This window comes from Canis lupus, chromosome 12 (genome assembly GCF_003254725.2).
Source record: "Canis lupus dingo isolate Sandy chromosome 12, ASM325472v2, whole genome shotgun sequence".
NCBI lineage: Eukaryota > Metazoa > Chordata > Mammalia > Carnivora > Canidae > Canis > Canis lupus.
In genome coordinates, this window is record NC_064254.1 from 49355566 (window position 1) to 49383377 (window position 27812).

Genomic DNA, 27812 nt, shown 5'->3' on the forward strand with positions numbered 1-27812 from the left:
GTAACCCTGCTTCTGCCCCGGTCCCTGTGCAGCTCGTTCTCCAACCCACCAACCAGAGGCATCCTTTAGAAACATAAGCTGGATTACATCACTTCTAGCCAGAATCCTCCAAAAGATTCCCATTTCTCTGAGTCAAAGCCAGTCACTAAGCGGCCCATCAGGTGCCATGATGAACTGTCTCCTCCCAACTCTACTCTCACTCTGATCTCTGTGTATTTCCTGCTTGGTGAGACCTTCCTGAACTACTGTATCTAAGATTTCAACTCCCGTCCTCATTAACTATTCCCTTCCCTGCTTTATTTTCCCCTGTAACACTGATCACCAACTTACACTGTCCTACTGTTTATAAACCCTGAAGGGAACATACCTTTGTGAAGGTAGAGGGCTGATCTGTACACAGTAAGTGCTCAATACAAATCTGTTGAATGGATGAACAGCTCCTTCTGGCCACTCAGGTCTCAGCTCAAAGGCCCCCTTCTTGGAGAAGCCTTCCCTGGCTGCCCTACCAAACACTGCCTCTCCCTTGATGGCTATTCATCATATCACCCTGTTTATTTTGCTTCCAGCACTTAACCACAATCTAGACTTATCTTGTTTTCTTTTTTGTTTTCCCCACTAAAAGACAGGCCCAGAAGAACTCCAATTGACTCTGTCCTATCCCTTGCTATATCCCCAACACTTAGACCAGGGCTTGGTACAGAGTAGGTGCTCAATGCATGCTTCCTGAATGAATGGAGCACTTTCATTGCAGAATCAATCCACATTGATTATTTGTTTGCCCTGAATTTTTTAACTTGGAGATTTCAATCTATAGGGAAAAAAAGCAAGAGATGTACATTTATACCATTAATCTAGAGCCACCAACTGTTCAATTTTGCTAAATGTGTACACTCTCTATTCTATCAATGTGTATACACACACACATATACATTTCTTTTCAGAACCATTTGAAAATAAATCATGACATTTCACTTCTGAATACTTCAGCATATATCTCTTGAGAATAAGAACAGTCTATATAACAAAAATACCATTTTCCTACCCAAGAAAAGTAATGTTGATATAACATTGTAAACTAACATACAGGTAGTCTATCTTCAGGGTTTCTAAATTGCTCCAAGGATGTCATTTACAGATTTTTTTTTCCAATCTGGGAGCTAATCAAAGGTCACGTATTGCATTTACCTAGGATAATCCCTCATCATTTTGACTTTCATGACACTGACATTTTTGGAAAATTCAGGCTAGCTGTCTTGAAGAATGTCCCACTGAGGCTGTCTAGTCATAGGACCAAATGCAAAACTTAATCTAATTTATCCTTTTATTCTGTGTGGTTAACCAACGAATTTAAAACACAGTGAGTTCATTTTTTCTATTTGTTTTAAATTTTTAGGTTTGCTGCTTCTTGTCCTTTTGCCTAAATTTAAACCTTTTGACTATGTAAAACATTTAAATGGTTCAAAAGTCAACCTCAAGTAAAAAGATATATTCAGAGAGTCTCTCATCTCAAACTTTTTTTTTTTAATTTTTTTTATTTGTTTATGACAGTCACAGAGAGAAAGAGAGGCAGAGACACAGGCAGAGGGAGAAGCAGGCTCCATGCACCGGGAGCCCGACGTGGGATTCGATCCCGGGTCTCCAGGATCGCGACCTGGGCCAAAGGCAGGCGCCAAACCGCTGCGCCACCCAGGGATCCCCATCTCAAACTTTTCACTCTCTTTTTACCCCCGTTCTATAGGTCACTCTTTTTTCATAATTCTTTATCTTTTCTGTTTCTTTTTTATAAAGTCTGAAAATGTGTGTATGTGTTTATGAGTTATACATATACTTTTATATATTATAAATATATATTCTTATTTTCCCTTTTTCCTTGCACACAAGGGAGCATACCATATATAGTGTATGTGCTCTTCTGCATCTTATTTTTGCCTTCTAAAATATATCCTGGAAATTATTCCATATCAGTGCATGGAGCTCTTCTTTTTTTCTTTCTTATGACTGCATCATACATGGTTATGTGGTTGTACATATGTGCATAATGTTGCACATGTGTTGTTCTGTATTTGTACAAATCCATCTTTTTTTAGTGCATTGTTATAGACTGAATTACATCCCCCACCAAATCCATAGTTTGAAGCCCTAATCCCTCATGTGGCTGTACTTAGAGATGGGGTCTTTAAGGAGGTAATTAAAGTTAAATGATGCCATAAGGTGAGGCCTTAATCTCATAGGACTGGTCTCCTTATAAGGAGAAGAGATACCAGTGCTCTCCGTGTACAGAGGAAAGGCCATATGAGGATACAGCAAGAAGGTGGCTGCCTACGAGCCTCAAGCCTCCAGAACTGTGAGAAAATACATTTTTGTTTAAGCTATCCAATCCGAGGTATTTTCTTATGGTACCCTGAGCTGACCAGTAAGTACATGAGTGTTAGAAGAATTAAATACTATAGACCTCCCATGTAAACAAACTGAAGTTGATTTAAGAAAAAAATCACTTAAAAAAAAACTTAAAAGAAGAGACATTTCTGGAGGTCCCTGAGGAGGAAGCAAGGAAGAACCAGTGCTCTGTTGGCCACAAAGCAGGTATTAGTTTGCCTATTAGGTAAAAGTTGTTTTAAATGCCAGCATGAGCCTTACAGGTGCAGATCCATTCGAGCATCACTTTCTATTCTGACTCACTCTTCTGAAATTTCAATCATACACGTGTCAGTTGTCTTATTCCAGATTTTGGGCATGATGAAGGGGAATCACCTTATTATTGCAGGGCTCCCATGAACTGATGCAGGGGAAATGTGGAAAGGAATGAAAGCCGAGTAAGTTCCAGGGGATCCCGGGGGTCTAGGCTTTTCAGGATCAGGGGGTGACTTCGTTGTGTCTTCTTTTAATAAAGCCCAGTTAAAGGTGAAAGAAGCCTTTTACTGTTAGTTTTGTAAAATGTCACCATCCATCTGATTAAAATAAAAACATGTCCTTATTACTGAACATTCTGACACATCTTTGTCAAAGATTTGCCTAACGTAAATACTAAGGTTATTGAGTGACTTCCCAAAGCAGACCTTTAGAGATATTTATGTATGTTGGAAAATATCTATGAAAGGATGCTCCTTTTATTCAGTTTCAGTACTTGAACACCAGGCTGACAGGAAAGGAGAGATAACTCTTCGCATCCTCTCCATCCTTCATAGCTGCATCAGATTTGAGGGAAGGGTGAGACTTTTTTTTTGTATATTTTTTTTATTGGAGTTCAATTTGCTAACATCTAGCATAACACCCAGTGCTCATCCCGTCAATGCCCCTCTCAATGCCTGTCACCCAGTCACCCCAACCCCCCCCCCACCTCCCTTTCCACTACCCCTTGTTCGTTTCCCAGAGTTAGGGGTCTCAGGGTGAGACTTTTCTTCTCTATCTGGGAATGCCTTAGGGTTAGAGACTTGGAAAATACCTGAGATGTTTCCATCTAAAATAACAGTAGTGATTTCCAGAGGTGTCACTCTAGAAAACATACAGGAAGGCAAGGGCATCTCTAAGTTTCAATGACCAAGGTAAACTTAAATATGAAGAAAGGTCCTAAACTTTTAATAAGAAGGAATTAGAAGCAACCTATTCCCTTTATTGCTTGTTGGTTTGATTTTCACTTAACCAATGACACCGTAGATACCAGTCTGATCAGCCTGATTTAAGGACGTTAGTTTCTAAGGGGAATGCAGATCCCTGAACTGGACAGAAGGGACCAGAAAGCATGAGGGCAGCACTGGTACTTTTAGGGAGAAAACCAGTGAGGCCCACAGAACCTCTGAAATCATATATAAAGTCATATTTGAAGTTTTATTCTTCCAATGCTATGCTCCATCCTTCATTAGGTCTTCCTTCGTTCCTTTCCTTCTATCCACTGAACTGTTCAAATAATCCTTTTATTACTACAAAAATGTAATAATGCACGCTGTAGGGAATTGGAAAATGCAGACAAGCAAAACAAAATACATCACATTCTACCACTCACAGGTCACCACTGTTAACATTTTAGCACATGTCCCTATGGCTTTTTACACACACACACTCTCTCTCTCTCGTGTTTTTTAACCAAACAAGATCATACTGGGTGTATCATTCCCCAGTCTGCCTTTTCCAGTTATCACCACCTTTCCATTTTAAGAAAACTTCATCTACTTACCTAGACTACATTTGAATTTCTCCAATTTCCTCCCAAAAGTTACAAAACTGGTTGTCCAAACCAGTAACCACTCCAGGACCATATACTGCATCTGGTTTTTAAATCTGTTAAATCTTGTTTAATTTAGCATAGTCCCATTTTTATGACACTGACTTATTGAAGAAATTGGGCCATTTGTTCTGTAAAACGTCCCACCCCCTTGATTTGACCTGTTGCTACCTTCATGGTGTTGTTAAGCCTATTTCTCTAATCCTTGATTTTCCTCTAACTGGAAGCTATTATATAAAAGGCTTTGAGGTCAAGCTATGCACATACATTGGGGATGATGTGTATTTTATGAATGTGTGCAGCAGAAGACATCTGATACTTGGTTGGCCCACCAGTAGTGATGCTCAGATTGATCCCTGCCCGTGTAGATGTGCAGTCAGTGTGTGTGTGGTGTTACCTGGTGTGTCTGTGTGTTGCTTTGTACTACAAAAATGTCCATCAAACACTCACCACCATGGTTTTAACCCTACGTGATCACCTTTCCCGAATCTGTTCCTGGCGTTTAAAAACATGTGATACCAGATTATAAATAACCCTGAAGCAGGGACTTAGTGCTCTAGAAATTTGATATATCCTTGTGGGTCCTTGTATGCAGGTGTGCTAAGTAAGACTTGATGCTCAGAGTATCATTTGGGAGGCATACTCCCTTAAAAGGTGATTTCGGGAGCACCTCTTCATGCATCTGCAGTGAGATAAACTGCTGGAGATGAAATATTTCCCAAATTACTGAAAGGAAAGTTAAAGCCAGTGATTCTGAGTAAACCTCATTCTTAGTAGAGGAATCAGCAATAGAGGTCTAAGTGTTGGAGTCCACCTCAGTCCCTGCCTGCCCCCTTTTTATCTTCTCTTTTCTGAGGAACATCACGTCCTGGTGATTTCAGCCATCACCTACATGCCAGCATTCCTAATATTTGTCTCTTCAGATCTGTACTCAGTGTCTTGGGTATATATAAAGCACCATAGATACAGATCAAGGTTCCATGGCCTTTTTCCCCACCTGTGTGTTGTCACAGCGAATTTTCTGGGATCTGTGGAAGGTGTTATCATTCTCTCTGCCCTTTAACCAGCGTACAGACCTTTCTCAGCTCATGCTAGGATCAGGGTGAGTCTCCTAGGGGTACCCTCTGTCAGGAATAGTTTGTCATTCCATCCATTAACCATTCCATTGCTAAACAGATATTCCTTAAACTATTTTTCATCACCTTATTTCTTGGCTCACATTTCAGTGAATTTCTCTTGCTTATCTGACTGAAATTAAATTCTTTTGTCTCAATTTTGTTCTTTCATAGTAAGGTCCCATGTAATCTGACCTGTATTTTTTTTAATAATAAATTTATTTTTTATTGGTGTTCAATTTGCCAACATACAGAATAACACCCAGTGCTCATCCCGTCAGGTGCCCCCCTCAGTGCCCGTCACCCATTCACCCCCACTCCCCGCCCTTCTCCCCTTCCACCACTCTTAGTTCGTTCCCCAGAGTTAGGAGTCTTTTTTTTTTTTTTTTTTTGAGTTTTGAGTTAGGAGTCTTTATGTTCTGTCTCCCTTTCTGATATTTCCCGCACATTTCTTCTCCCTTCCCTTATATTCCCTTTCACTATTATTTATATTCCGCAAATGAATGAGACCATACAATGTTTGTCCTTCTCCGACTGACTTACTTCACTCAGCATAATACCCTCCAGTTCCATCCACGTTGAAGCAAATGGTGGGTATTTGTCATTTCTAATGGCTGAGTAATATTCCATTGTATACATAAACCACATCTTCTTGATCCATTCATCTTTCGATGGACACTGAGGCTCCGTAATTTGAACTATTTCCCCAAGTCTGCCATTTGTGCTAATCAAAGCTGGCTCCTTAATGTCCTGTGAATGCTTCATTTTGGGCCTTGGCTATGCCAGTGTCCTCTCCTGGAGGATCCCTCCCTACATGTTCCCTAAAAAAGTCCTATCGGTCCTGTTGGTGCTGGGTTTAGGTGGTCTAAACTTCATGGAGGAGATGAAAGGAAAATCCTGTCCTTTCCCACATTACAAACAATGGCCAATGGCCAACACAACTTGGCAGCTACAACAAATGCTCTTGAGTTGTTCAGCTTTGATTTCATTGGTTTTATCTTGATCCTTCAACTATATTGCAAGCTCTTTGAAGGAAATGATCTTGCCTTATGTTTTTAAGTTAATCCTCTAAAGAAGTGACCTATGAAAGAGTTATGTGTTCCACCCTTCTGCTTCTATGAACTGCTTTAGTGAAGCCACCTTGTCCTTTTGAATACCTGCTTTAAACACATCACACATATACACCCCATCTCTTCTGAAGTAATTCTGTTTTTTTTTTTTGTACCTTTTTCCAGTGCCTTGCATCTTACACTATTATACAATTCTCCTTTAATACAGCTGAAAACCCTCAGATGTAGGGAGGATACTATTTCTTCTATTCTGTGAGTGAGAACATCTGGTCAACATTTACTGTAACTGCCTTAAACAGAGGCATGAAGATACTTTGTTAAACAGAACTTTGAAAGGTCATCACATTTCTCCCTATGAACATCTTGTAAATCTGATGGATTTAAGTCACTCAAAAAACTTCCAGAGTTTCAAAAGGTGTGCTTCAAATATCTTTCAGTATCCTACTAATTTCCACAAACTATGAGGTTCTTACCCTAACTCCTGAAGTTCTACATTCCTAGTCTTTCCACCTTCCTATTACAGGGCACACAGTTCAATTCTTGGGCTACTACAGCTTCTCTAGGGAGAAGTTAGATTCCCACAGTCTGAGGTGTCTACTGGGAAGGAAGAAGCCCTCTTTATGTGGCAGGACCCTTGAGAGTTCTTTTAGCACACATTTTCCTGGCCTTTTAGTAATTTTTCTGTTTTTCCCTACCCTTCTCTTTTTGTAACTAATAAAAAACAAGAATAATAGGTCAGTTGTCAGGCATCAGAAAGCCTCTCCGGACAGATCTCTGAAGTGACTCACACACATAATTCCATTCCAACCCACGTCACTCAACATGGCTCAGCATACACGTGTGTGGCTGCTGCTTTCAAAAACCTGCTCTGCTCTACTCTGTTCTGGTTGCCGGGACCACCTTCACGAATGGTATCATCTCTATATTGTCTTTAGGAAGAAGAATCTGTCAGCAGCTTTTGAAAATAAAGAATTAAAAAAGAAAGCAACAGCAAAAATGAAGACTCAGAGAAGTAAAGAATCAGAAAAAAATGAGTCTCTAGGATATTTAATACATTCCTTTGTAGAGCAAAAGACAAAATGAGATAGTCGCTCCTTCAGCTGTAATTGTGACCTTCTGTAGCCTTCTTTTGATTTTCTTCTAAACACAGGAATCTTTTGTTGGCTAAATCCCAGGTTTTTTTTTTTTTTTTTTTTTTTTACCCCTGGGCCAACTTTTTGGCTTGCTTGGAAACAGCTGCCGGTATTTCTTTTTGCTGCCAGTCAGTCAAAAAATGTGCTCACATTGGAGGCCTGGCTCCATCCCACCCAGGGTGCTGAATGCATTAACTTTTTCACACACAGTCTTTGCCAGGCTGCACATAGAAGTCCATCTCAGACGGTAAAGCTCACTGAATCATCAGCTAGCTTGGAGTTGGTGCCAATGTCGGGTAGAGAGACTGTCAACATATTTTAGGAGTCTATGGCAAAGTGATAAATTTTTACTATATGCACCAAGTTAATAGGAAAAAGAACACTTCTGAGATATCAGGAAACCAAAAGTGCCATTATTTAATTGCTCCACTCTTGAAAGCAAAAACAACGCAACCTTTGATCTAGCCTGTGAGTTGGTTAAAAACCAAAATAAACAAGAATAGAAACATAAGGTATTTAACTGATTACTGCCAACAATTTTATTTTACTTTCTTTGTGCTTCTAAGAGCAGCCTTTTCTACTGACAACCACACACCACTCCAATGTCTGGATATGATCCATTTTATTAAGAAATTCCTGAATCAATTTCCTGGTTTATAGCTTGTCCAACCAAGAATCCAGGTGTTCTCACCATAAGAAGGGTCTCTTTCAAAAGCTGTCTGCTTGTATAACTGTACACCCAACAGAAATGTCATGGACACCCCAACAATAGAGCTGAAGCCTGAAGCAGTTTGGTGACATTCCAAGTTTTTGAATGGAATGTGAATCCATTAAGATTATTAGGTAACTTTACTGATATCCTTAAATTTGTGCCAAGTGTTAAAGCTGCCAAAGAAAAGACAGAATAAAAACTGACTCTTGGATTCCAACTCTGAGTATTTTGGTGTGGAAACTGTATTTTCTTGTAACTCATTTAAAAAACACACCATGATTTCACTGTTTAATTGCAATCTCAGTTTTCAGGAAGCAAAGAGAAACAAGATACATAATCGATGTTTCTCTTCCGTTCGGCTTTCAGCCTAAATGGTCCTGTGCTTTTATTGGCAAAGCAGGGCAGGTAATAACAGTGAACAAGAAACCTATTCTAAGAAGAACTGGCTCAAGTGAAGTACCACTACATCATGAGTGACTCAACCATCTACTTGAGAGTGATTACTCTGCAACGATGAAGCCATGCTAATTGGACAATGGCTTGCTGCCAGTTCATGTTGGCATGACCTACAATACCCTTGGCTGACGGCCATTATGTTTCTCTAGCACACTTTTTTTTTTTTTTTTGTAATCTGGATGGGAAGTGGAAATAATTTTTTAAAAACTCTCCCCAGTGCTATTTAACTTCTTATCATGAATTAAAAGTTTAATTAAGTACCCTGTTAAAGGCCCAGGTTCTATGATTAAATATGACAAAATAATAGTTATGATTACTAACCAAGTGACGAACTTTACAGCTCTGAACTTTGTCTTTAAAGCTATTATTAATTTTAATTGAAATAGCTAAGAGACTCCATAATAGGAGAAAGGAAGAAATGTAAGGGACATTTAATTTCTTTATACGGAAGAGGTTTAAAATGAACAGATGAGGCAGTAACTAATTTTATAAAATGTAATGCAAACAACTTTGCTGTCAAAGGCTTTGTTTAAATCCATTTAAAAATGTTAACTACTGAGGTCATCTCATATGATCTAGGGATAAATAGATATAGTGAAAAGAATCCTTAAACTGGCTTTGAAATCAGGTCACTTAAAAATAATTTTTAGATATGTCTTAGTTTTTGTCAACTCAACTCCTTCTACTATGCCAAAATAGGAGCGCATTTCTGCTAAGTTTCTTTAAATAGGACTTACTGGCCTCAGGATTTAAAAAAATGTAAGAGGTTTGGAAACAGCTTATGCATTTCAGTTTTAAAATTAGCTATTGCTGTGGCTATTTTCACACCAGATTTCCCTCCCTCTGTATCAGCACCATTGAGCAGCCTTTGGAGGTGGAATCACAATAGTATTAGCTCTTCTTTCCTTGGCTTTGCTTTATTACACCCCCATTTGAGACTGAGGCCCAGATTTCAGGGCTGGAAGTCACCTTTATGTTACTATAAATAAGTTCTGCCTTTAGGCATTTCAAAATTATCAGCATGATTCTAGGACTTGAAAACTTCTTACTTGCCAGCAAGTAGTTACCTGGAATATTTTGACTTATTATTTATTTGCTTTTTTTTCATCTGCTGCCAAGTCTCACTAATGCAACCTGGAAAATTGCACCACAGCTTTTAATGAGGATTCTGAGGTAAGAGCCATTTCATCAGAGAAGACTATGCTTTCCTTTTATGGGAATAATAACACCTCCTGTTTATAATAGCACCATCCTTCCAAGAAGTCTAACAGATCACATTTCATTAATCCGAATGGCAGCCCTGCAAGTCAAGCCAGTAACCAGTATTGCTACTCCCTACAAATTCACACTGATATTGAGGTCATTAAATGCAAATACATTTTTCAAAATCCTAAAATCTTTGGAAATGGTGAGAGAGCAATAATCTAAATCTTCTATGACTCGCTTGTATTCCAGGTTATCAAACAGCCCAGTGGTTCTACTACAGCTCTTTAACTGTCATCTCCTGCAAACTCTTGTAAGACCATTTTTTTTTTTTTTAGTATTTTATTCATTTGTTTGAGAGAGAAAGAGAGATAGAGAAAGAGAGCGCACGGCAGGGGGAGAGGCAGAGGGAGAAGCAGGCTTCCTGCTGAGCAGGGAGTCTGATGTGGGGCTCCATCCCAGGCCCCTGGGATCATGACCTGAGCCAAAGGCAGATGCTCAATTGACTGAGCCACTCAGCTGCCCCCTGTAAGACCATTTCTGAAGGCAGGAAGAATTCACAAAGATGAGTAGGAGAAGGAAGCTCGCTCCTCTTGTGAAATCCTATGGTTCTTTCCTTTCCTGACTGGTTTGCTTCCCATCTCTGTGGCCTTTCCCTAATCCAAACATCTCTCCTCTCTTTCTGACCAGTAGGATTTATTCTCTCTCTGTGGTAGGAACCTACAAAGTTCAAGGGCTATGAACTTACGGTACAGGGTCAGACCTCAAACATCATTTTCATATAAGGATGTGTTAAGTCGAGTCTGCCCACTTGCTCAGTAGATCCCATCCTCTTTCAAGTACCTAGAGCATTTGTTTAGCAATTGGTCTTCCGTATCCTTTATTATCAAGTTTTCTCTCTCTTTGGCAACATTCCCATCAGCCCAAGTCTTAGGATGGGCTAGGCTGTGCTGAGGAAACAAACACCAACTCTTAATGGCTTAACATAAAGGTTTATTTCCCATTCATGTCAGAGTCTGATTTGACTCCCATGGCTCTTCTCCAGCAGTGACTCAGGGAGCTGGGCTACAGTTCCAACATCTCAGAATACTTGGAGTTCTTTGACACCAGTTAAATGGGAATAAACATGAAGAACTCATCCCTACTTTTAACTGTTTCAGACCAGAAGTGACCCACGACTTCCACTCGTATTTCTTTGGCTATAGCTAGTTACATAGTATGCTTGACTGTAAATTTGGTCTTCCTTTGTGTCCAGAGAAGAGAGGAAAACTGGATGTGGGTGGATACTGATCATCTTTACCACAGAGAGCAAACATGCTGGAATTTCTTCCCACTTAAAAAAAGCAAATTAAACTTTTAACACTATTTCCCTCCAGCTGCTGGCCCATTTTTCTACTTCCTTTAATTAGAAATCTAGCCTAAAAAATGTAGACTACCTTAGCGTTTTCACATTTTCTTTTCATTCTCTTTAGAACACAGTCACATTGGTTTTTGATCTCACTGATCCCCTAAAAGTGCTCAATGAAATCACAAATGGCTTCCAAACTTCATCTTAGCGGTCTATTGGCATCATTTGACACAGTTGATTACTCTGTCTTCCTTGAAATGCTTTCTTTACCTGGCTTCCAGTACACTATATATTCCTGCTTTTCCCTCTATCTCAATGGCTTTTTCTTCTTGGTCTACCCCCATTGACTCTTCTTTATCTCTCTGACTTCTTAATTCTAAAAAGCCCCAAGATCCGAACCTAGGGCCTCTTTTTTCCTCTTCCTATCTACACTTACTCCCTTGGTGATGGTATTTTGTCTCATGGCTTTTAATATCCCCAATACTGCGGTATTAAAACTTCTATCTCCAGGCTGAACTTGTCTCATGAATTCCAACCATGCATATCCTACTGTGTACTAGATATCTCTACTTTAACACACGTCTCAGACTTAATGTGTATGAAATAGAACTCCTAATCCCCTTCTTAACACTTAAAACCTACTTCTCCCCATCTTCACCAATCCCAGTTAATGGCAACCCCATTCTTCCAATAGCTCAGACCCTAAACCTTGGAGTTCTCTTTAATTGCTCTCTTTCTCTTCTTCCATCCTATATCCATTATATAAGGAAATCTTGTAAGCTTCATTTAAAAATATCACCAGAATCTGACACTGATCATCACTCTACTGCTATCACTCTGATCTAGGCCATTCTATCATGCCTGGGTTGCTGCTGCCTTAGCATCTTAAGTGTTTCCTTTGCTTTTGCCTTTGCCCTCTCTTTCAATCTATTTTTTATTTCTTTTTATTTTATAAATTTTTATTTATTTATGAGAGAGAGAGGGAGAGAGAGAGAGAGAGACAGAGAGAGAGAGAGAGAGAGAGAGAGAGAGAGAGAGAAGCAGGCTCCATGCAGGGAGCCCGACATGGGACTGGATCCCAGGTCTCCAGGATCAGGCCCCGGGCTGGGCTAAAGGCAGTGCTAAACCGCTGAGCCACCCGGGCTGCCCTTCTCTTTCTTCTTAAAAGAGATTTTATTCATCTGACAGAGAGAAAGAGAGAGAGACAGAGAGAGAAAGAGAGAGAGAAAGAAGGAAGGAGAGGAGAGAAAGGAAACAAATAGGGGGAGTGGCAGGCAGAGGGAGAGGGAGAAGCAAGCTCCTTGCTGAGCAGGGAGCCAACGCAGGCTCGATCCCAGGACCCTGGGATCATGATCTGAGCTGAAGGCAGATGCTCAGCCAAATGAGCCACCCAGGTGTCCCTCTTTCAATCTACTTTCCTATACCAATCAAAATGATCTGTGAAACTTTCCAAAAGGCCTCTCAGCTCATTCCAAGAAAAAGTAATGTATTTAAAAGGTCCACAGAAAAATAAAATAAAAAAAATAAATAAAAGGTGCACAGACTGGCCCTGTTACCTGACATGCCTCCCCTCCTATCCTACCACTGGCTCATTCTGTTACTGTGTGTCCATCATGACAAGGCCATTTTAGCCTCAGAGGCCTTCCTTGCTATTCCTTCTGCCTAGGCCACCCAGATGTCAGCATGTCTGGCTCCCTCACCTCCTTCAAGTCTCTACTCAAAGTTATCCCCTTAAAAAGGTCCTTTTTAACCATCCTTTCTTTCTATCCATCTATCTACCTATCTCCTTATTGAGTATAGTTGACACAAAATGATACATTAGTTTCAGGTGTACAACACTGTCAACAAGTTTGTACATTATTCTATGTTTACAAGTGTAGCTGCCATCTGTCACCACACACTATTACAATATCAATGTTGACCACTGTATTTAAAACTGCAGGGATCCCTGGGTGGCCCAGCAGCGGTTTAGCACCTGCCTTCAGCCCAGGGCGTGATTCTGGAGTCCTGGGATCGAGTCCCACATCGGGCTCCCTGCATGGAGCCTGCTTCTCCCTCTGCCTGTGTCTCTGCCTCTCTCTCTGTGTCTCTCATGAATAAATAAATAAAATTTATTAATTAAAAAAATAAAATAAAATTGCAGAGCCCTGACATTTCTCAACCCCCTTCTGTTTTATTCTCAATCGCATCTAAGTACATATTGTATTTATATTGTCTCTCCTCCCTTTCCCTCAGTGGAATATAAACTCAGTTGTTCCCTAAGTTCATCCAATAGCTAGAGCAGTGCGCCCTGGCAAATAGCAGGGCCTTGATTTGTTGAATGAAAGAAATTTGTATTTGTTGAATGAATGAAAAAATGAGTGAGGGGATTCCTGAGTGGCTCAGCGGTTGGGCATCTGCCTTTGGCTCAGGTCGTGATTCTGGGGTCCTGGGATCGAGTTCCGTATCAGGGCTCCCTGCAGGGAGTCTGCTTCTCCCTCTGCCTATGTCTCTGCCTTTCTGTGTGTGTCTCTCATGAATAAATAAATAAAATCTTTAAAAAAAAAGAAAATAAATGAGTGAGGAAACAGAAGCCCAAAGAGGCTGACTGGTTTGGTTAAGATCTTATATGAAATTAGTGCCAAGGTTCAGACTGGTTTTCCCAGCAACTCATGATGGGAATGAGGCTACTGCTCCTTAAATCTACAATTTTGCCTATTAATCTTCGTCAGTTTTGTCTAGGTGGTGAATGGGGTGAGGCCAGAGGGTTGGCTCTGTGCTCTGGGGTGGGTGTTTCGTTCTTTTTATCTTGGTCATGCACTCCCCAAATAACTCAATTACTGTTTCCCATCAATTCTCACCTCCCCCAAAGTTACACTCAGGCTAAGAACATTGTTGGCAAGCTGTGTGCCAGGATTAAGTACTTTCTGTAGTATTGCACACCAAAACTACTGTCCAAAGATAATCATGACTATCTTATTGCTTCTTTAAAAGACTGGACCTAAGCCATCCCAGAGACATTAGCAGCTTTCATCTCCTCTAAAAACCTTCAGTCAAGGAGATTCCATAATTTCCTCATCGGTCTCTGTGCTTGGCAGTACTACTACAAGAACATTCTTTATTGCACCCTGTGGTTAAGTCTTAACAACAAATGCCTTTGCTTCAGAATCCTTCTGGGTCAGTTTTCCTTTTTGTTTAGCACTGAAAAAAATGAGATCTGCCCTAAAATGTTGAGAGAGAGAAGTGAAATAGAAAGCATAAAACAGAGATAGAAAGTGAGCCAAAGCTTGAAATATATTTATACCTAAGAGAGCATATGGTCCACCTGAAGGGGCATACTTACCCCTACCCAATAAGCTCTTTTCTGCATGAAACTTTCTCCTTCTCTAGAAGGTGAAAGACCATGGTTAGTAAACCCAAAGAAAGGTGGTAGAGCTTTGGCAATAATCTTATTTTTTCCTCCCTTGTTTTTATTTTTATTTTTTTAAAGATTTTATTTATTTATTCATGAGGGACAGAGAGAGAGAGAGAGAGAGAGAAAGAAAGAGAGAGAGAAGCAGAGACAGGCAGAGGGAGAAGCAGGCTCCATGCAGGGAGCCTGACGTGGGACTCGATCCTGGGTCTCCAGGATCACGCCCTGGGCCGAAGGCAGACGCTTAACCGCTGAGCCACCCAGGTGTCCCTTCCTCCCTTGTTCTTAAAATATTTATTTAATTTTCACAAATAAAAATTATATATAATTAAGGTTTACAATGTGATGTTTTGTGAAATGATCACCACAATCAAACTAACTTACATATCTAACACCTCCCATGGTTCTCATTTGTGTGTGTGTGCGTTTGTGTGTGTGTGTTTGGGGTGAGAACAACTGACATCTATTCTTTTAGGAAATACAATGATATATTATTATTAACTACAGTCTCTATGCTGTACCTTAGGTTTCCAGAACTTACTCATCTTAGAACTGGAAATTTGTACCTTTTGAATAGGTACCTTTGTACCTATTTCCACTTTTGCCCCACACCCTCCCCGAAGCTTCTAATAACCACCATTTACTCTCTGTTACTATCATTTGGCTTTTTTTTAGATGCCACACAGAGTGAGATCCTGCAGTATTTGTCTTTCTATGTCTGGCTTGCACTTAGCATAATGTCCTCCAGGTTTACTCATGTTGCCGCCAACAGCAGGATTTCTTTCCTTTTTAAGACTGAATAATATTCACACACACACAGCATCTTTTCTTTATCTAGTTATCTGTCAATAGACAAGTTGTTTTCACACCTTGCCTATTGTGAATAATGCTGCAATGAACACAGGAGTGCAGGTACCTCTTCGAGATAGTGATATTTCTTTCAGATATATATCCAAAAAGTGGTACTGCTGGATCGCCTGGCAGTTCTATTTTTAATTGTCTGAGGAACCTCCATCCTATTTTCCAGAGTGGCTGTACTGATTTACATTCCTACCAACAGTGCACAAGGGTTCCCCTTTCTCCACACCCTCGCCAATACTTGTTATCTTTTGACTTTTTGATAATAGACCTTGGCAATAACCTCTTAACAGCTGCTCTTCCTCTGGCATTCTGGGAGGGAGCCAAGCAGCCCCATAAGGATGGGGCTAATAGGCAAACCCACTGTGGGCTCCATAACTTCTAAGGAAGCACACCCCATTCCTGCCCTCTGTACTCAACACACCGTAAGACTGAACTGAACTTCAGGATTGTGATGCCACTTCCAGCATGGTTGGCATCTAGCCCAAAATGGTCTCCATGACTACAGCTAAGGAGGTGTTTGTTGAGCCAACTTTAATACTAATGAGCAGTGGAGTAACGGCCTTGCAATGCTTGGCACATCGAACACTTTCTCTTCATCTCTTAGCACAAAATACACTTACTAATTATAAATTAAATGATCTGTTTTATTATTTAACTAAAGTACTAAGTTACAATGCCTTATGTCTTGCTTTTTGCTGATACACATTCTTGGGTGTGTTTTTCAATAGGGAGCCAACACTCAAGTTATATAAACTCTAGGGACTGTCATTCTATTTTAGAAAAAAAAAACTAAAAAAGATAAAAAAAAAAAAAGAGCAAGACATTTCAATTACTCCTTGACTTCCAGAAGGAGGCCTCTATATTTGTTTCTTTCCCTTTTAGTTTAGAGGTTATAGTGGGCACTGTAGTGGCTCTAATTTGCCAGTTATAGCATTGCCCATAGAAGTCAGGATTTTGGGATAGAACTGCACAATTGGATAACTAGATACCAGAGCTGGGTTTGGCCTAAACTAATCAACTTAGGGAGTGGGAGCGGCACCAGTATGTATCTGGAAGTTTCACAGTCCAAGAAAGAGTTTTTGGACTCAGCCATGAGGGTCCCCTGAGGAGCACAGAGGCTGGCTAGCTAGAGGTGTAGAAGTGGGCCAAGTGTGAACAAGGCTGGGACAAACCAGAAGATAATTTGAACTTGGTGACAGGATAATGATGAGGTTCAAAAATTTCTAAGGAGCTAATCAAATGTTTTTTTTCTTACATCATATAAACCAAATGCCGATTAGTTTTAAGCAGCTACTTTCCAAGGTAATGTTTGGGATGTTTGCTTATATACGACTTAATTCAAATTCTAAAGTCATTCACTGAGCTAAGTGGGACAATGACTGTAGAGCCTGCAAGGACATTTCAGTGCACACACAAGGAGACAAAAACAATGCTTAGCACTTGGGGCCACAGGAGGGTGCTCTGAGCAGAGGGAGTGGGGTCTTGGAAGGAGGCCTCAGAAACAATTACAGACCACAAAGGAAAGTACCACTGTGGCTGGCTTGCATGCCACATCAGCAAGATACCTACAAGCTGGGTTACTGACAATATGAGTTCATGTTTTATAGGAAGGAAAAAATATAATTGTATCTGAAGGCTTCAGGTTTTAATGGTTTGGAAATGTAGATAATGAAGAAACAGCAATCATTTTACATGACTAGGAAGAAAGAAAATCAACACCTAGCAAATTCCCACTTAGTTGGAACACAATCAAAAAGCCAAATAGCAAATTTTTGATGTGCACGTCTATACAATGTGCCTCTTGCTTTAAAGAGTTCCTAATGCCGGGGCGCCTGGGTGGCTCAGTCAGTTGAGCATCAGACTTTTTTTTATTTTTTTTAAATTTATTTATGATAGTCACACACAGAGAGAGAGAGAGAGAGAGAGAGGCAGAGAGAGAAGCAGGCTCCATGCACCGGGAGCCCGACGTGGGACTCGATCCCGGGTCTCCAGGATCGCGCCCTGGGCCAAAGGCAGGCGCTAAACCGCTGCGCCACCCAGGGATCCCGAGCATCAGACTTTTGATTTCAGCTCAGGTCATGATCTCAGCTTCTTGAAATCAAGCCCCTGGGTTGGGCTCTGGGCTCAGCAGGGAGTCTGCTTGAGATTCTTTCCCTCTGCCCCTTTATCCACACTCTTTCTCTCTCTCAAATAAGTAAATCTTAAAAAAAAAAAAATAGAGTCGGTAATGTCAAGGAAATAAGTGATTTTTAGGGATTTGATCTAAAGAAACTTTCAGTTATGCCATATGCATTTATATCCTGGTTTTCTTTAAATTTTACTGCCTTGGTATTGTATTATGATAAATAATTCAAGGATTTCAGAGTTTTAGGTGTTTCTAGGGGTAGAAACTGGGGCTTAGATTAGGGGTGGGTAAAATGACTAAATCAGGATCCCAAAGCTAACTAGGGGCAGGCCAGGGCACATAGTCCACAAAGTTTTGAGATGGGGCCAGAAGTCACTGAAGAGAGACTAAATTACATAACATATGATTTTCACTTGTAAATACATTTTAATATAACCTTTTCTTTTGAAAATTGGTAAAAAACTTATAAATGAAATAGCTCTCAAACAGATATAGATAATAAATAAACTATAAAATCCAGCCTCTCCCCAAGACCATTCTGGATAATTGGAAGTTTTCCAAATATTTCTAGGGAATTCCAGAGTTGGAGTAAATTACAAAGTTATTCTTGCTGCCCATCCAGAGAAGAAAGGGTCTTATCTTTGATGAATGCCTACTATGGGATAGAGATCATGCTGAGAATTTCTATGTTTATCATCTCATCTAACGATGGGTTAAATATTCACCCACTGATGTAGATGAGGAAAATCCAGCTCAGAATCACATCATAGCTGCCATTCCTTGGCCCTTTTTTTTTTTTTTAATGATAGTCATAGAGAGAGAGAGAGAGGCAGAGACACAGGCAGAGGGAGAAGCAGGCTCCATGCACTGGGAGCCTGACGTGGGATTCGATCCCGGGTCTCCAGGATCGTGCCCTGGGCCAAAGGCAGGCGCCAAACCGCTGCGCCACCCAGGGATCCTCCTTGGCCTTTCGATAGTACTTGTTACGTAAGTTTCCCTCCCTACACCAGCCCCAATTACATTATCTACAACCAATTTGTCCTTTTGCCTCTGGTATTGTGATCTTTCTAGTAATCTAATTCCTAGAGATGTGAGGAGTGGTACTGGAGCCCTTTATGTGGGTACATAAAAGAGAATATTAATGAGAAAACATTGATTGCTTATGCAGTCTTCACTAAGCTGGCCACTCTCTTGCTCTGCAGGGTTAACAGCAGATGTCGTTTAATAAGGGACTGGATCTGGTGAACCTTTCTGACCCCTGTGACTTGTTTGCATATTTGTTTTTTATGTTGGATTTGGATGCCTTTCCGTGCAGCAGGTGCTTACCCCACCACTTCCTAGTATCTTATACACAGGCTGCTGTATTTATTTATATTATTTGCCAGGCCTCTGGAGGCATTTGGGTTTGTGACCCCTGGGATTTAATGCTACTTGTACTCATTAGCACCTTACATCAGGGTCATGGGGTCTTTGGTTTCTTTCAGAGTTGCTATGAAAAGTTGTGCAGTTGCTCTGGGTCACTGCACAACTCTAGGGCTCCATCCGCATAGACTATGGATTTGAGTTGTCCCTCTGGGAACTGTGCAGTGCACAGCCTGGACATCCTAGTATCTATACACTGTATAGATGCACAGTGAAAGATTCTGGACCTGAACACAAAGTGTAAGGCTGCTCAGTGTTACCCTTGGTCCCATGTATATGAAAGGGAGCTAAGATGATGGAAATAGAAGAACTGTATACATAGTTCAAAGGGTGACCATTTTAATGTTTTGTCATTTAAAGCTCATCTTTTAAGTTCTTGCAGCTTAGGCCATCCAACTGAATGAATACTGACTCTCAAGAGAACAGGTCCAGCTACCAGTGTCCCTAACGTACAGATATAACTGTACTCACTGAAGTAATTAAGAAACATGAGCAGGGTATTTTCAACAATGGTGAGAAAAACAAGTTTGCACTTCTTAGAATCCTACTATATTAACTGTGAAAATTACTGATTGCTTTTACTTTTCCCCCAGGCAAGGAAGGTGCTGTGAATACTCTCATTCTTTTACTCTCAAGGGAAATCAAGTGTTCTTTCAACCATTTGAAAGAGAAAAATCATAGCCACGGTCTCAGTGACTCAGATCCCACATCTAGGACTATAACAAACTTTGGCTGTACTACTCAAAACCTGAAGAGTAAGTGAACTAGAAACTACAAGTGGCCGTGAGCCACAGGTGAGGTTCAGTTCCCTTACAGAAAGATGTTCTGCTCAAGATTCATGCCTCCGAGACTTAAAGTGAATCAAAAAGAAACTGGCTATGCCATGAACCTAACAGTGTTGGTGATATGGACATCAGCCCCTGGGCAGGAATGTGGCCCAGGATCCACCTTTTAGCTCCTATTTAGCCGACTGTCTACAAGTTAATAAACCTCCATGAGCAACCACACAAACAAACCAAAGTACTGTACCTCCTCAGGCAAGCTGACCACCAAGTCATTTTTCGTCTGTCCAACCAGCGCCTGCCAGAAATATTCACTGCATGCGGCCAGCACAGCCCGGTGGGCCCGGAACTCCTTCCTTTCCACGATCAGAGTCACGTCACAGAGAATATCCTTTTTCCGCTGGTCATTGAGGCCCAGGAGGATGTTGGTGCAGTGGACTGTGGACTCATACACATACATGGGGGAGTCAGGCTTCTCATCCACAGACATGCCGTTCACACCCTGAAACAAAGAAAGGCTGGGTCAGATGCAGAAAGTGAGAAGAATGTCACAGTTTCTGTGTCCTATTGCCATGAGCCAGGCGAAAAGGAGAATTGTCCATTAGCATATTCAGGCTCAGCACAATGAGCTCAGAAAACGCATCTGGGAAGTCATGTTCAATGGCTAGCTTTCAATCCTTTCCACTTACTATGTCCTTTTACCCCATGGAAACAACCTGGGTCTCTTCTTAAAACCCCCAAAACATTTAAAACACATACGTACTCTAAAACTTGGTAGTTTTGATTTTGTTAGCTGACTGAAAAGGAACTTCCACATATATACGGTCCCAATTCAAGTACTGTTTGAGCTTTGTGTTAAGGGGAAATGAATAGTTTTGAAGTATTTGTAATGCTCTCTTGATGAAGTACACATAAGCTCCTAGGTTGACATATGGCTAAGATGCCAAACAGAATAAATATCTAATCACAATACATAACTGAACACGTGAAATAAACTGTATGTGTACTAAAGTGTAGATATAGAGAGCTATGGCAATTGCCCTCCACCACTTAAAGACAAAGCACAACCAACATAATGCTATTGTTGCTCACAAAAAGCTCTTGAAAAGAAGTGGGACTTGTGCTGTCATTATCCCAGCAGACTTGATATATATCCTCTTTAAGGAAACAAAATATATCACATGAAGAGTCATAAAAAAAATATATAGCCACAGTGAAGATTACTTTTACAAAAGAGTTCTTATAATATAAGTAGATACTTCAAAAGTAGTATCTGTAATTAATTTACATAACAGTTTTTCAGTAATGTCTACTACTAGTATGAATTCCAATAAAGTTTTACTTTTCTTTTGCTTCATTCTTATTTAACACACAATAAATTGTATGTATTTACAGTGGGTGGTCTGATATGTTTTGGCGTATGTATGCAACGGTGAAACCATCATCACAATCAAGACAGGGAACATATCCTTCACCATCAAAATATCTATGTCCCTTAGTAGTCTTTCCCTTGCACCTCTGAGCCCCACCCCCTGAAACCACACGTCTGCTTCTTAACAGTATAAATTAGTTTGCAGTTTTTATATTTTATGTAAATGGAATCATACAGATTGTATTCTTTTATGTCTGGCTTCTTTTACTCAGGATAGTTATTTTGCAATTCATGCATTTTTTTTTTAAATTTTTATTTATTTATGATAGTCACAGAGAGAGAGAGAGAGGCAGAGACACAGGCAGAGGGAGAAGCAGGCTCCATGCACCGGGAGCCCGATGTGGGATTTGATCCCGGGTCTCCAGGATCGCGCCCTGGGCCAAAGGCAGGCGCCAAACCGCTGCGCCACCCAGGGATCCCAATTCATGCATGTTTTTGTGTGCATCAAACAGTTGTTCCTTTATTGCTGAGTACTGTTCCATTGTATGGATACAGCACAATTTTTTATCCATTCATCTACTGGCAGATATTTGGGTGTTTCCAGTTTTGGGCTATTACAAATAAAGCTATCAATTAGTGTATAAATATCTGTATGAACAAACGCTTTCATTTCTCTTGTGTAAATTCCTAGAGGTAGAATGGATGGATCATTTGGCATGTGTAAGTCTAACTTTTTGAGAGACTATCCCTGTTTTCTACAGCGGTTGTAGCATTTCACATTTCAAAAGCAGTGTATGAAAGTTCCAGTTCTTTCACATTCTTGCCACCACTTGTTATACTCAGTCTTTCTACTTTTGGCCATTCTAATAAATATACCGCGTTATCTCTTTGTGGTTTTAATATGCTTTTCTCTAATGACTGCAGAAGCTGAGCATCTTTCGTGTACTTATTTGCCATCTATTTACGTTCTCTGTTGTTTCCTTATTATTGAGTTTTGAGCATTCTTTATATACTCTAAATAAAAGTCCTTTCTCAATATGTGATTTGCAAGTATTTTCTCCAAGTCTGTAGCTTGTCTTTTCATTCTCTTAACAGTGTTTTTCAAGGAGCGGAAAGTCTTCTTCTGAAGACCAGTTGAGAATTTTTTTCTTTTATGGATCATGCTTTTGGTAGTATATCTAAAAAATCTTTGCCTAAACCAAAGTCACATCTCGTCTTCAGATTTATACCTAGATATAAATATTCTTAATGATTTTTTAAAGATTTTTTAAATTTATCTGTGTATGAGAGAGAGAGAGAGAGAGAGAGAGAGAGAGAGAGAGAGAGGCAGAGACACAGGCAGAGGGAGAAGCAGGCTCCATGCAGGGAACCTGATGTGGGATTTGATCCCGGGACTCCAGGATCACGCCCTGAGCTGAAGGCAGATGTTTTAACTGCCGAGCCACCCAGGCATCCTGGTTTTGATTTTCAATTTAAATTCTTGTTTTTCACCACTACTAGTATACAGTTATATAAATTATTTTTGTTTATTGATCTTGTATCCTGCAATTTTGCCTAACTTGCTTATTAGTTCTCACAGCCTTTTCTTTTCTTTTTTGGTACGTAACATAGATTTTCTACAAAGAATAAAACATATATGTTGTCTGTGAATGAAGACATTTTACTTTCTTTCCAATCTGAATGATTTCAATGTTTTTTTTCCTTGCCTTAACTACATTGGCTAGAACCTCTAGTGCAATGTTGAATGTAAGTGGTAAGAGTAAACATCCTTACCTTGTTTCTGATTTTAGAGGAACACTTTATCCTTTCACTACTATTTATGATGGTGGGTCTATGTGCTTCATAGAAGCCCCTATTGAGTTGAGGAAATTTTTTTCTATTCCTATTTGCTAGGAATTTAAAAAAAAATCAGGAATGGATGCTGGAGTTTTTGTTAAGTGTGTTTTCTGCATGTATTGATAATCACATAGTTTTCCTTTTTAAATATGTTAATATGAATAATGATTGATTTTTGAATGTTAAATCAATCATGCATCTCTAAAATAAGCTCCATTTGACCATAATGTATTTGTCTTGTTACACAATGTTGGATTCAATTTTTTACCATTTTGCTAAGAATTTTTACATCTATGCCCATGTGGGATATCAGTCTGTAGTTTTCTTTTCGTATATATATTTTTAATCAGGGTAATGCTGGTCTCACAAAATAAGTTGGAAAATAGTTCTTCCTCTTCAGTTTTCTAGAAGAAATTTTGTAGAATTGGTATAATTTCTTCCTTAAATATTTGGTAGAATTTATCTGTGAAGTCTCCTTGGCCTGGAGTTTTAACTACAAATTCAATTTTTAAAAAAATTCTCAAATTTATTGGCACCAAGTTGTACATAATATTTCCTTAATTTTCTTTTAATATCAGTAGAATCTGTATTGAAGCTCACTTTCCTGATATGGGGAATTTGTGTCATCTTTTTTTTTTTTCTGATCAGTTTGGCTAGGGGTTTATTAATTTTATCACCATTCCCAAGGACTAGCTTTTTGTTAAATTGATTTTTCTTAATGTTCTCTTTTTTATTACATTGATTTCTGCTCTTGTATCCTTTCTTCTGCTTACTTTAGGTTTTAATTTGTTCTTCTTTTAATTTTCTTGCCTTTTATTATTTTTTAAATTTTAACTCCAGTATAGTTAACATGCAGTATTTTATTAGTTTCAAGTGTAAAATATAATTATTCAACAATTCTATATAATGTATACTCAGTGCTCATTATGATGTGTACTCTTAATCTCCCTCACCTATTTCATCCATTATCCCCAACCCCACCCCCTACCTTCTCTTTGGTAACCATCAGCTTGTTCTCTATAGTTAGGCATCTTTTTTTGGTTTATCTCTTTTTTTTTATTTGTTCTTTTGTTTTGTTTCTTAAATTACACATATAAGTGAAATCATATGGCATTTCTTTCTCTGACTTATGTCACTTAGCATTAAACTCTCAGATTCCACCCATGTTATTGCAGATAGCAAGATTTCATTCTTTTTTATGGCAGAGTAATATTTCATTCCCACCCCCCCACCCCACATCTTTATCCATTCATCTCTTGACAGACATTTGGGTGCTTCCATAATTTGGCTACTGTAAATAGTGCTGCAATAAACACAGGGGTACATATATCCTTTTGAATTAGTGTTTTCGTATTCTTTGGGTAAATATCCAGTAGTGGGATTATTGGATTATATGATAGTTCTATTTTTAAATTTTTGAGGAACCTCCATAATGTTTTCCACAGTGGCTGCACCCAGTTTACCTTTCCACCAGCAGTGCAAGAGGAGTCCTTTTTCTCCACATCCTTGCCAACATTTGCTGTTTCTTGTGGTTTTGATTTTAGCTGTTCTGACAGGTGTGATGTGACATCATATTGTAGTTTTAATTTGCATTTCCCTGATGATTGGTGATATTGAGCATCTATTCATGTCTATTGGCCATTTGGATGTCTTTGGAAAAATGTCTGTTCATGTCTTTGGCCCATTTTTAAATCAGATTGGTTTTTGGGTTGAACTTTATAAGTTCTTTATATATTTTGGATACTAAACCTTTACCAGATATGTCATTTGGAAATATCTTCTCCCATTCAGTAGGTTGTCTTTTAGCTTTGTTGACTGTTTCCTTTGCTGTGCAGAAGGTTTTTATTTTTATGTAATCTCAATAGTTTATTTTTGCTTTTGTTTCCCTTGCCTCAGGACACATATCTAGAAAAATGTTGCTAAGGCGGATGTCAGAGAAACTACTGCCTGTGCTCTCTTCTAGGATTTTTAACAGTTTTGGGTCTCACATTTAGGTCCTTAATCCATTTTGAGTTTATTTTTGTGTGTTGTGTAAGAAAGTGGTCCAGTTTTATTCTTTTGCATGTAGCCTTTCAGTTTTCCCAACACCATTTGAATGAGATTGTTTTTTCCCATTGCATATTTTTGCCTCCTTTGTCAAAGATTAATTGACCATTAATTTGCTCTTCTTTTTCCCAGTTTCCAAAGGTGAAAGTTGAGTTCATTGATCTGAGATCTTTCATCCTTTCTAAGAAAAGCTTTAATGCTCTACATTTCACTCTAAGTACTGCTTTATCAGCATCTCACAAATTTTGAAATGAACTTTTATTTTCATTAATTTTAAAATGCTTTCTAATTTCCCTTTTGCTTTCTTCCTTAAAGTATAAATCATTTGGAAATGTTAGTTTCCAAACATTTGAAGGAGTTTCCAGATATCTTTCAGTTATTGTTTTCTGATTTAATTCCATTGTGGTCAGAGAACAAATTTTGAATGACTTTAATCCTTTTAGTTTTTGGAGACTTGTCTTATATCCCAGAATATGGTCTATCTTGGTAAATATTCCAAGATACTTGAAAGGAATGTGTGTTCTGTTGTTGGCTGGAGTGTTCTGTAAATGTCAATTAAGTCAAATTGTATAATAAATGTTGTTCAAATCTTCTATTTCTTTACTAATTTTCTGTTCATGGGTTCTATTAAGGTATTGAGAAGAGTCGCTGAAGTTTCTAATTATAAGTGTACATTTATCTACCAGTTTTTGCTCCATGCAGTTTGAAATCCTGTTATTAGATACATACATGTTAGAATTTTTATTTTCTCTTGCTATATTTGTTCTATCACAACATGACTTTTTAATTCCTGGAAATGTTATTTGCTTCAAAATCTAATTTGTCTGATATTAATACAGTCACTTCAGCTTTTTTTTGATCAGTGTTAGCATAGTATATCTTTTCCCCTACTTATCCTTTTAACCTATCTGTGTCTTTATATTTAAAGTGTATTTCTTGTAGGCAGCATATAGTTGAGTCTTGGTTTTAAAAAAAAAATCCAAGGGATGCCTCAGTGGCACAGTCAATTAAGCATCAGACTCTTGTTTTTGGCTCAGATCATGAGACTGAGCCCTGCATTGGGCTCTGCTGTTTAAGACTCTCTCCCCCTCTCCTCCTCCTCACCACACCTACTTTCTCTCTGTAAAATAAATACGCAAATCTTTAAAAAAACCCAATCTGAAAAAAAATCCAATCTTATCATCTCTGACTTTTAATTCTGGTACTTACATCATTTGCATTTAATGTTGTTATGGATTTGGCAGGGTTCAGATACACAATTTTGCAACTTGTTCTCTTTGTCCTTTGTTCCCTTTCCCCTCACTCTCTGTTTTTGTATTAACAGTATTTTTTATAATTCAAGCTATCCCCTTTATTGGCATGTTGTTTTGTTATTTTATTGGTCACCTAGGGTTTATAATATGCTTCTTTAAATTATCACAATATATCTTCAAGTAATATTATACCACTTCAGATAGAGTAAGAACCTTACAATAGTATGCTTCCATTTCTCCCTTCTTGGTGATGCATTTTACTTCCGCAAATGTTATAAACCCCACACTACACTGTTATTATTTTTGTTTAAACAATTATCTTTTACAGAGATTTAAATAGCAAGAGAATAAGGTGTGTACACACACACACACACACACACACACACACACACACTTTTCTTTAGCCTGAAGTACTTCCTTTAATATGACTGGTAGTGTGGATATGTTGGTGTCTTAGTCAGCCTGGGCTGTCATAGCAAAATAGTAGAAACTGGGTAACTTAAACAACAGTATTTCTTTCTCATAGTTCTTCAGGTTGGGAATTCCAAGATAAAGGTGCCAGCTGATTTGATTCTTTGGTGAGGGCTCTCTTCTTGACTTGTGGATAGCTACCTTCTTACTATGTCTTTGCATAGGGAAGAGGCAGAGCTTGAATCTTTGTCTTCTTATCCTAGGGGCTCCATCCTCATGACTTCCTCTAAACCTAATTGCTTTCCAAAGGCCCCATCTCCAAATACTACTGCAGTGGGGTTAGGGCTTTTGGGGGTGGACATAAGCATTCAGTCCATCATAGTTGGTGATGAATTCTTTCAGTGTTTATTTATCTTAAAAAGTGTGTTGCCTTCCTTTTTGAAGGCAGATACAGAGGTGAGGTACAGATTCTAGGTAGGCATTTTTTTTTTCTGTTCAGTACTTTGAAAAATGTCATTGCACTATCTTTTCATTTGCATGGTTTCCAATGAAAAATCCGCCTTTATCCTTATCTCTGTTCCTCTATATGTAATGTCCTTTTTCCTTCCAGCTACTTTTAAGATTCTTTATCACTTGTTTTGAGCAATTGGATTATGATGTACTTTGGTGTAGTTTTTTTCAAGGTTTTTGAACTTTTTGAATGGGTGGTTAGAGTTTTCACCAAATTTGGATGCAAGTCAGACATTATTATCTCAACTACCTGAATGTAGACTATCTGAAATTGTCCTGTAGCTTGTTAATGCTCTGTACATTTCTCTTTCTGGTAGTCTCTTTTCTCTGTGTGTTTCATTTGGGACAGTTTCTATTGATAGGCCTTCAAGTTCACTAATCCTTTCTTCTGCAATATCTAATCTGCCATTAATGCCTTTTACAGTAATTTTCATCTCAGAAATTGGGGCTGTCATCTCTAAAAGTTTAATTTGGGTCCTTTTTACATCTCCCATGACTCTACTTAGTCAATCACTGCTCCAACTTCTTGAACACTTGGAATATAGTT

The 27812-nt window shown here is 39.1% G+C and overlaps 1 protein-coding gene across 6 annotated transcripts in view; it reads right to left on the reverse strand.

Annotated features, from left to right (window-relative positions):
• Positions 1-27812, reverse strand: part of BACH2 (BTB domain and CNC homolog 2) — a 358938-nt gene that overhangs the window by 58608 nt on the left and 272518 nt on the right. For all 6 annotated transcript variants that reach the window (XM_049092371.1, XM_049092374.1, XM_049092370.1 and 3 more), the window contains one exon: positions 20085-20339. In XM_049092371.1, coding sequence (XP_048948328.1) covers positions 20085-20339 — 255 coding nt within the window. The remainder of the gene's footprint in view (positions 1-20084; positions 20340-27812) is intronic.